The sequence below is a fragment of the Notothenia rossii genome, assembly GCF_949606895.1.
Source record: "Notothenia rossii genome assembly, chromosome: 2".
NCBI classification, from domain to species: domain Eukaryota; kingdom Metazoa; phylum Chordata; class Actinopteri; order Perciformes; family Nototheniidae; genus Notothenia; species Notothenia rossii.
In genome coordinates, this window is record NC_136904.1 from 10,968,818 (window position 1) to 10,980,056 (window position 11,239).

The 11,239-nt window shown below is 41.3% G+C and overlaps 1 protein-coding gene across 1 annotated transcript in view; it reads left to right on the forward strand.

Moving 5' to 3' along the window:
• Positions 1-7,568, forward strand: part of myo5aa (myosin VAa) — a 424,551-nt gene extending 416,983 nt beyond the window's left edge. Inside the window, exons 29-35 of the mRNA XM_079663920.1 lie at positions 207-361; positions 686-775; positions 924-1,074; positions 1,747-2,029; positions 3,258-3,432; positions 3,539-3,619; positions 4,079-7,568. Coding sequence (XP_079520046.1) covers positions 207-361; positions 686-775; positions 924-1,074; positions 1,747-2,029; positions 3,258-3,432; positions 3,539-3,619; positions 4,079-4,231 — 1,088 coding nt within the window. The 3' untranslated portion in view covers positions 4,232-7,568. The remainder of the gene's footprint in view (positions 1-206; positions 362-685; positions 776-923; positions 1,075-1,746; positions 2,030-3,257; positions 3,433-3,538; positions 3,620-4,078) is intronic.
• Positions 7,569-11,239: the final 3,671 nt, after the last annotated feature.

The following is an 11,239-nucleotide window of genomic DNA, read 5'->3' on the forward strand; positions in this document are numbered from 1 at the left end:
TAGGTAGTGTCGTCACCCGGTCTAGATGCACACTGTTTTTAATTTTTAAGATAACTTGAAAAACGCTCAATTCCATTTATCAATTAAAGCTGCTAGAATAAAGATTGTATCCACAGTTTCTCTAGTCGGAAACCATAAACCTTTCGTAGAATATGAAGCTGAAGCTTGTCTCTGAATTCTTGATCACTGAACTCTTGTCTCTGCAGAGCTGAAGCCTCGAGGTGTAGCTGTGAATCTGATCCCAGGTCTGCCGGCCTACATCCTGTTCATGTGTCTGAGACATGCCGACTACGTCAATGATGACCAGAAGGTCCGCACCCTGCTCACCTCCACCATCAACAGTATCAAGAAGATCCTGAAGGTATGCATACTGTGTTTGTGTGTAGGGCAGTAGTTCTTATATAAAGCTGAATGATGATGTCAATCCTACAAAGAAAGGGTGATAAGAGTTTCCCGGGCGATCTGTACACAGTTGATTAGTACTTGTAGCATTACATGTCCCTGGTAAGTGTTGAGTAAATGTGTTTTAAAGGTAATAGCTGATTCTGTTTCTTCTTTATTTGAATCAAGATGCTTTAAAAGCTGCTTCTCAGTCATCTGGGGGACGAAATGACTGATAGAGGCTCTGATAGGTCTTGATTATGAATATAACCTGCTGATTTACTGACTTAATTTGTTCTTTCAGAAACGAGGAGACGACTTTGAGACCGTCTCCTTCTGGCTATCCAACACCTGCCGTTTCTTGCATTGCCTCAAACAGTACAGCGGAGACGAGGTGAGACTGACACAACACCAACAGAGAAACTCTCTCAAATATGTACACAGTCATGACTCATGAAGAAGGATTGTTAGAATTCTACATTATTGTTTTTAATTAAACAACAACAGTTGTAACCCTGTATCTGCCTGTGTGTTCGTGTCAGGCCTTCATGAAGCACAACACGACGAGGCAGAACGAACACTGTCTGTCCAACTTCGACCTGGCAGAGTACCGACAGGTGATCAGCGACCTGGCCATCCAGATCTACCAGCAGCTCATCAAGTGCATGGAGAACATCCTGCAGCCCAGTATAGGTGTGTGCATGAACACGTCTGAGTGTGTGTGCTACTGCTAGGGTTGGGGATCACCAGAAGTATCACTATACCATTGTAATATAAAAAGTATACAAATTGCGACTTTGTAATATACAACAAATATTGCAATGTATTTATTTTTCAAGTGCAAATTAGAGAATAGAGTTTAATTACATTTTTAGTTGATTTTATTGCAGAAAAAATCGGACTGTCAAGCAGGCAGACTTGTCAACACTGTCAAAAAAAGAAGTAGTGACAAAGTGTCAGTTTTACATTATAAAATGTTCAACTTATCGAATGCATATGTATTTTTTTTTAAAGTTAGATTTGTTTTTATAATATTGATAGTTTATGTAATGAGAGATTAACTTTGTCACATGAACGAACAAGACTTGGTGTTCGCGTATTCATTGACCATGCAATATCATGATGCTTTGATTACCCACTCCTAGCTTCTACAAGCTAATGCTACAGTAGAATAATGTCATTTCCACATAATAATAATAATAATACATTGTGATTTCATTGTGCTTTTCCTGGTGTTCAAAGATGCTTTACAAGCAAGTAAAGAAAAATAACAAAAGCTAATAAAGTAAAAAGTGCTAAGTTCAGAGGAATAGGAGTTGAAGGCAACAGTACTTACAGTAAAGTACCTGTGTGTGTTCCCTGCAGTGTCTGGCATGCTGGAGCACGAGACCATCCAGGGCGTGTCGGGGGTGAAGCCCACGGGTCTCCGTAAGAGGACGTCCAGCATCGCGGACGAGGGCACCTACACCCTGGACTCCATCCTGCGGCAGCTCAGCGCCTTCCACTCCACCATGTGTCAGCACGGCACCGACCCCGAGCTCATGAAGCAGGTGGTGAAGCAGCAGTTTTACATCATCGGGGCTGTCACCCTCAACAACCTGCTGCTGCGCAAAGACATGTGCTCCTGGAGCAAAGGCATGCAGATCAGGTGAGACAAGGGGCTGCTGGGAGGGAGACTGCTCTGCTTTATGTGTTGTGAACACTTAAAGGGGTGTCAAATTCAATTTAGTCGAGGGCCACATTAGTGTTATGGTTGCACTCGAAGGGCCGGTTGTAACGTTAAGACTTTATAAATATGCATGTATAAATATATCATATATATAAAATAATGTATTATATTACATTATGACCTCTGCATTGGATTATTATCGGATAGGGTAATAACTTCATAATTAACCACGTCTGAAAGCAGAAGTCTAGGGCAAATAATTGCAAGTCTCTTCAGTGCACAGGTCACAAAACGAGATGCATTGTGGGATATGTAGTTTATGGGCAACGTGCTTCTGTAAAGCGACATTTAACCTTGAGTTTGACACCCCTGATTAGGAGGGATAGTTTACCGCAAACTCAAAAAGACATATTTCAGTCTAGATTGGTTCAGGTGTGTTTTCACAATTTTGACTGCAGAGAAGTATGCTTTCTCTGGAATATAAGCAGGAGTGCAAGAAGTACTCTGACTTAAAGTATACAAGTTATTACAATTATTTCTTTATTTTACCTACTTTGCAACTTATTTTTTTTAATTGTTTAAGTTCGCTCCTACAGATACCAAAGCAAATTCCTTGTTTGTGTAAACGCACCTGGCAAAAAACTTGATTCTGATTTTGATCATTACTGAACTGAAAATGTTACTTTAGTGGAAGTACAGAAGTTTTATCAGCAAAATGTATCAAAACTAAAAGTACTCGATATGCCTAATTTCTCTTTTCACAATATTTTGTTATTACAAAAAATAACATTCAGTTTTTATTATCAATAAATACATATAATTTAAACAATGTAGTTTGTGATTGTTGAGCCAGTTTTTCTTGGTGTTAGGAATGTTATGCTTTTGGTTGATTGTGCTTATCATAAGTCACTTAAGCATGAGCTAAATAAAAGTGTGTGTGTGTGTGTGTGTGTGTGTGTGTGTGTGTGTGTGTGTGTGTGTGTGTGTGTGTGTGTGTGTGTGTGTGTGTGTGTGTGTGTGTGTGTGTGTGTGTGTGTGTGTGTGTGTGTGTGTGTGTGTGTGTGTGTGTGTGTGTGTGTGTGTGTGTGTGTGTGTGTGTGTGTGTGTGTGTGTGTGTGTGTGTGTGTGTGTGTGTGTGTGTGTGTGTGTGTGTGTGTGTGTGTGTGTGTGTGTGTGTGTGTGTGTGTGTGTGTGTGTGTGTGTTCAGGTACAACGTAAGCCAGCTTGAGGAGTGGCTCAGGGACAAAGGGCTGATGGTGTGCGGGGCGAAGGAGACGCTGGAGCCTCTAATCCAGGCCGCTCAGCTGCTGCAGGTAAAGAAGAAGACCGACGAGGACGCCGAGGCCATCTGCTCCATGTGCCTGGCCCTCACCACGGCTCAGGTACACTGTCCTACAACACTGCATTCAGAGAAACCAGACAAGATGCCTCTGTCCGTCTGAACGCTAAGAAATGTGTTTGTAACTGTCTGTGTTTTGTCTCTTTCAGATTGTGAAGGTCCTAAACCTTTATACACCAGTCAACGAGTTTGAGGAGAGGGTATCAGTGTCATTCATACGAACCATACAGGTAATTCACTCATGCAGTATTAATACAAAACTGTTTTCTGGACATATGTATGCAACATATGTACCATTTTAAAATCAGGAAACCGCCAATCTAGTAATGTTCATTTTAATTTGATAGTAAGTAACTTCAGCCTTCATGTGGCAAATGGACAACACTTTAGCACTGTTGATAATTCATTTGCACTTGCTACAAAATTGGCAGAGCGTTGTGTTTACTGCTTTTTCACTTCACTTTTCTACGTTCCAAGTCATCACTGGGTACAAACATCAGATTGATATTGTTAAATGCAAGGAATAAAAAATAAAAGTTGCAAGATGACTGCCTAGCAATTATGCAAAGCACTAGAAAGTGCAAAGCTACTGGAACGCACTGAACCCTATTAAGAATATCTCTGTATGAATGTGACTGCATATGATATGATTCCCTGCTATTCCTGTGCTCTCTTATTTTTCCATTCAGACTCGTTTGCGCGACCGTTGTGTGAGTCCCCAGTTGTTGATGGACACCAAGATGATTTACCCGGTCACCTTCCCATTCAGCCCGTCCTCACTTGCCCTGGAAACCATCCAGGTCCCCAGCTCTCTTAACCTGGCCTTCCTCACACGTGTCTAAACTCGACAGGAAGGCGGAGAAGATGACGTAGTGGCCACATGACACTCACTAGCCCACAAAGACTACAAAGAAAATTAAAAGCGTTGAACACACTCAAAAATGAACACGATTTGAGCAGTTATTTAAAAAAAAAAAAAGCTTCTAATTCAAAACACGGTTTCCAGTAAAGAATCGCTGGTCTGAATCTGGATACTGACACACAAAAATTAAACCCTCAAACACAACCACATGCTGAACTCTAAACATGCATCTGTACAAAACATACATCCACTGAACGTACACATGCACGCCTTCACTTCTGTCTCACAAAACGCACAGATGCACTCGCTGGTTTAAATGTCATCATCCACTGCTTGTAAAACCGCTTGCCTCTTAGAGAAGCCACAGGGCCATATCAATGCCTCCTCGCGCTCCATCGAGTCCGTCTTAGTGGACCCCAGCTTCCAGATCTGTGTCTAAACTCGCTGTAAGATCTCGTCATCGTGTCGTTCTCCGGAGAGAATGTATATCGCCACACAAAGAAGGAGTAGAGTCCTCAGAAAGAAAGTAACTTGATGAGGTTGGTATGTCGGGTCTCAAAGTGAGTTTTGAGTCCGCATATGAAGCTTTATGAGTGATAGCCATGCTAAAGTTAGCTCTCTCCACCCCCATGTTGAGTTAACCTGGACCGGCCTTCCTCTCTGAAAACAGTCAAGACAACACAGAACTCATCGTCTGTACTATATCATTTATACATATATAAATATGAATAATATATATATCGTGTATTTTATTTATTGCATTTAACTCCGTCCCCACCCTCCCTTTTTGAGATTAGAAGCTTTCTCCTCCTATATATGAAGGATAGGATTCCCGAGATAATCGGCTCCATTGTTAAATATGTACGTCTATCAGGTAAATGATGTAGGCCTAGTGTAGTGCCAGCAGAGATGATTATTTCTTAGGTCAAGTCTTAACTTAACTGTCGCATTGCCATGGTTACCCTGCATTTCCTGCAGATGAAGTGCAGCACGGGTTTTAACTTGAGGAGAGATTTAGAAAGTTGAAGCTTTGACAAAGGTTTAACCTGCTGCAGTCTGTACTGTTATGTGACCAGAGCTCAGAGGAAACACTGGCACAAAGATATGAAGTCACTCTCTCACTGCTGAATCACCGAAGGGGGGGGGTTGCACTGCGTACGCTTTACTCTCCCTTCTCGTCTTCTCGGGTCAAAGCCTGTTTTGTTATCATCAACGTGGAACTATTTATTTCAGTATCATCATTTTCTGTTGTGTATATCGTGAAGAAGCCGTGTATCACTGAGCAGAGAGGACAGAAAAGGTCTCTTGGGGGTTCGTCTTGGATGTGTCCATCTTTACAACATTTGTATCTGCTTTATTCCCACAAAGACCACAAACCGCAGCTTTGGAGGCTGATTCCTCTCATCTCTTTTCATTCATGTCCGTCCTATGCCTTCCTGTTCAGCGGCCAAGACAACACAACATGGGCCTTTTATTACCAAAAACAACAGAATAGGTGCAGCTGTTTTCCATTCCCATTGCACTGCACGGTTAAATTAAGGGTTTGCTGACACAATATGTTTTGGTCCAGATATCCAGTCATATTTAGGACTTTCCTTCAACTATGATATTACACCTCACCCGCTACAACTCAGCATGGATACATTGCTGCTGCTGCCCTCATACAACCAGCATGCGCTTTGCTTTACTAGTCAGTAGAAATACAACTTCACACTTTTGTTGTTTGTTTATACAAAGAAACATTGATGTAGTCTTCTGATTGGAGAGTGAGGGAATCTGCCCATGTTACAGAAAGTGTTTTGTCTGCGTTCACATTGTCCTCGCTGCACTTTTCCCCCCCGTTTACTTCCTGTTTTGCCATTAGTATTAATAGCCAACCCAATTTGCCTCTTACCCTCATGTGAACCTTACTTTGTCCTAAAGGCCTTTCACAAACATATCTCACTTTCATAGAATGTTTTTTTTTTTTTAAAGGTGCTTAAATATATAGGTGGTTGTGAATCGTCTCCAAAAACTGAACTCGGTACGTTTTATTGGTTATGTTTTGTTTCTTCTAAAACCAACCAACATTCAACCAAATGTGTTTTGCATTTGAAATATCCGTGAACTTGCTCTTGTGAAGCTACAGTACATGCTGAGAAATATACATATTTAAACATCTTCAAATTTGTAAGTGGAGTAAAGAGAAGTTAGTGTGTGAAGTTTGTATTGCACTTGTATTTGAGAATAATTGAATATGCTCTCATTGGGACCACATGTTATCAATCTGCCTTTTTGTTACATTATTAGGTGGTTTCAAGTATGCTTTGTGTAAAGAGTACATATCTGTTGCAAGTAAGACGGTAACTGGAAGGAATTTATTTAACATATGAATGTTTTAAGTTGTTAATGAAGTGTTTTAGCTGCACATTTTTGGGCAAAGCCTTATTTGAATATTTGCTATCTGAGTGACTAAAACAAAATCGTCATTGTGTCACTCCAGGGTTTTTTTCCACTGTAAAATTAATATTAAATGTGATATTTTGTTCTGATAAGGTGTCCTTTTGGTCAACAGTTATTGCCACAGGGTTGCACTGTTTTGCCATTAGTCCAAAATGCATTTTTTAGACATTGCTGAGGAAGACAGATAAATAATAGATTGACAAGGACTGTAAAAAGAAACACTCCCAACACCTTCCTGCTGAACTGCAACCCATTAAGCTTCCTCTGCCACATTCCCTACGCGAGTGGGCGCTTCACTTCCTTAATCAGTGATTTATTTTTGCAGTTTTATTCAGACTATGAAATATTGCAAGCCACAGGAAGGAAGACACTTGTGATTTTTGTGGATGCAGCACCAGCTTTCTCACACTTGCTTAGACTATCCTTGTCGTCTGATATATTAAGAATAGTTTCAGTGGAGCGTTAGAAAACATTTACATTCATGTGTTTGTATTGTTGAGCAGCGTTGTTTCCCTGGGCTTTTCTTGGGCTGTCAAACTGAAATAAGTGTCATTCCTTCACCCTGCGTTTTTACACGAAGGGGAGAGTTGGTTGTACGATACGACGTAGACATTATAAATGACCATTGTTCTTATCAGCACTAGCGTTGATTGTGCCATTTTAAATATTGTTAAAAACGATCATAAATCATCACCTCAGCTGTCGTGGTACCGGTGTGAACACGCTGGTACCAGATGTTTCCCCTCTGACCCATGTGTACAAACTGGACTGTTTGTAGTTTCTGGTAGTTGTGCTTAGTGAATGTGTTCACCGTTAAGAAACTTGGAATAAATTGTCAAATCTGTAAAAGTAAAATAAAAGAATAAAGCATTGTTGGTTTGTCTCTGGGAGATTATTTCAGGTTTTTCTCAACAACTTTTAAACGGACTCTATTGTGCAAATTTGTGCTACTATGACATGTGTGCTTTAATGTTCTAAAAAGGTCTTTATTTTTTCTCCAACCTGGTCTCACCAGAATGCGTGACTCCACGACTCCTTAACACCGCATTGCGTGGTGGAGTCACGAACTTTGCTACATTTACGTGTCTGCACCACGCAAACAACGCCAATGTAAAGTGAATGAGGCTGCTTTGTCGTGGTGCACACACGCATTTCTACAACGTCCAGCAGTGAGCTTGTATGCTATAAAACGTTTTTAAAATCTACTTTATAGCTTGTTGTAGTAACTCACGGGAGGCTTCTTTTATTTTATTTGTATTCATAATAAAAAAATGTTTTCGTCAGAATGTATTATGGTGCATTAGTTACGAATTTTTGGAGGGAAAAAAAGTGCATTGTGTGTAATACAAGTAACTGATTTTTATTAAATTCGTTTTTAAGGAAGGCCAGAGCTTCAGCTGTGTCAAATAGATTGTTCCCTTTAGTTAACGTTTTTTTAAAGAACATTATATTCCGATTTGATCATGTCCCCTTTATTGTATTACGGAGAGCAATGTGAGCGTCCATTCCCATTGGATAACGGAGGATTTTACACCCGGAAGTACTACTCTACTACTAGGTTATGGCGAGAAAGGATCCGTCTTGTGTAAAACTCTCGCGAGAGTTTGGCTGAATGTCACGTGGCTGAATGTTTACGTTTGGCAGGCAGCCTTTCAGTTACGATCGTTAACATCAGTGGGCCACAGCAAATGATGAGAAGCTAAACTATCTATTAATTATGTCAATTACAGGGAGTGTGATTGTTGAAATAGGGTGTTAGCGGTCTTGCTGGTGTTCAAAGAAGAATGACGATGTAGATCACCAACACTATGGTTTATTTTTTATTCACAGGCAAGTCAACGTTGTCGCAGTAAAAGTCCCAAGATAGCTCCTGGTGCAATAAAATGTTCCCTTGCAGTGTTTTACTATTATGTCTGATTTTTCTCTATTAATATTGCTGCTGCATTAATGTGTATGTTGCATCATGTTACTGCTGTAGATGTGTTTCCGAGCCGCTCCAATTACAACGAGAGTTACAACGAGAACGTGACGTCATATTTACACTAGACGGATCCTTTCTAGCCATAACCCTACTACTACTACTGTCGATTGATTTTACAGTGATGTCTGCACCACTCAACTCAAAAACACCAGATTATCCTTGTTGATTACACAACATTGATTGGTTTAAATTGTGTACAATGCTTTTTGTAATTTTCCCCTTCGATTCGGAGAAACAAATATTTGTTAAATAATTAGTTAGATAATATCTATATAAGATATAAGATATAGATCTAGATAGATAGATCTAGTTATCTATATGTTAAGTATTATTATTTGATGACGCCCTTAGTCTGTGTACTACGGTAGCAGTCGCACTGTTATTCTGTTCTTGTATGAAGGTACGTCCTAATGTGACGTCACTACGTTGACTGTTGTCAGTCTGTGAATAAACTTACCGGAGACATGCTGAAGAGAATACCGAGTCTGATTTACTTATTGTTCATACGCGATTCATGTGCACCCAAGCTTAACAGGTTATGGGCCCAGGCAGAGTTGGACACAAACCGACTTGGAGATAAGTGAGTTAGATTATCGGAAGAAGTGTTACGCGACGTATTACGCGTTAGCCAATTACGCTAACAAGCTAGCTTAGCAAGTGAAGTATATTAGCAAGCTAGTAGCCCTCGCTGTAAAGTTGGCGCGCAAAAATGGCAAGCAGAGCAACAGGTCTCCTGGCACCGCAGCTCTTATTCAAAGGATGTGAAGATAAGTATGACCTTTGGGAAACAAGATTCCTAGGCTGCTTACATACTCTGAGGCTAAAATAGACTATCTTACATGAGCCCACCGGTGCTGATCAAGAACAGCTAGATGCAGATAGAAGGAAGAATGCTGATTGCTATGCTGAGCTAATAAGGCTGATAGATGATAAGAGCCTGTCGCTAATAAGACATGAGGCCGCAGATGACGGCAGGAAGGCTCTGAAAATACTGAAAGAACATTATTCAGGGAAAAGCAAGCCGAGGATAATAAACTTATACACGTCGTTAACGAGGCTGCACATGGCAGACAACGAGAGTGTTACCGACTACATGATAAGGGCAGAGAACGTGATTACAGCCCTGAGAGATGCAGGCGAGACCATGAGTGATGGACTGACCATAGCCATGATACTAAATGGGTTACCAGACTCCTTCAAGCCATTCGCCGTCCATGTAACACAGAACGAAGATAACGTTACGTTCACAGACTTTAGAAGAAGATTAAGGGTCTATGAAGAGTCGGAGAAAATGAACACAGCAGAATCCACAGATAATGTGATGAAAACATGTGCAAGGCAAGGCCGAGGCACCAAGACGCACGCTAGCAACAGAAGAGATGAAGATGCCAATGTGACGTGCTACAAGTGTGGAATAAAAGGACACATATCAAGAAAATGTTTTCGAAAAGTGTGCTGCGGTTACTGCAAAAGGAATACACACGATGAATCACTCTGTAAGAAAAAGGGGGGAGAAGATGGTGCCAGAAAAGTCGCAGAGGAACAGAATGGCGACCAAGACCATCTCTTCAAGGCCAAGCACACAAAGAGCGGGAAACCACCAGACAACGTGAAGATGAAAGGCATCATGGTGGACGCAGGAGCGACATCCCACATCGTGAACGACATCGGAAAGTTTAAAAGCTTCGACGATTCATTCCAGCCCGAGTCTCATTCAGTGGAGTTAGCTGACGGGACCAAGTGCAATGGAACAGCACAGAGAAGAGGAACGGCGGTGATATGTCTATTAGACGACGCCGGACGACAACACAGAGCACAGCTACGGGATGCACTATACATGCCCTCATACCCACATGACATCTTTTCGGTGGCAAGAGCAACAAACGGAGGGGCGACAATCACCTTCAAGAAAGGGGACAGTCACATGGTTACCAAAGACGGCAGCAGGTTTGACATCCATGAAAGTGTAAATTTGTATTACTTACCAACTGTTGAGGGGAATGTTGACCAATGTAAAGGGTGTCACGACATGCAAACTTGGCATGAAATTTTGGGTCATTGCAATTACGAAGATGTACAAAATTTACAAGGTGTAGTGAAAGGCATGGAGATAAGAGGAAGTGCAGTCAAACCAGCTCAGTTGTTTGAAGTGTGTACACAGGGCAAGTTCACCCAAACGAGAAATAGGGAGCCAGACAAAAAGGCTAAGATGCCCTTAGAACTAGTCCACACAGACTTAGCCGGTCCCATGTCAACACCAAGCATAGAAGGGCACAGATATACACAGTCTTTTACAGACGACTACTCTGGTACTATTTTTGTGTATTTTCTAAGGTCCAAGAGTGATACAGTGCAGGCCACAGAAAGGTTCTTAGCAGACATAGCACCTTACGGAGAAGTTAAGTGTATCCGTTCAGATAACGGCACTGAGTTTACAAGCCGAGACTTCCAGGCACTGTTAACCAAAAATAGGATTAGACACGAGACGTCTGCACCCTATTCACCCCACCAAAATGGTACAGCAGAGAGAGGTTGGCGAACTCTCTATGATATGGGCAGATGCTT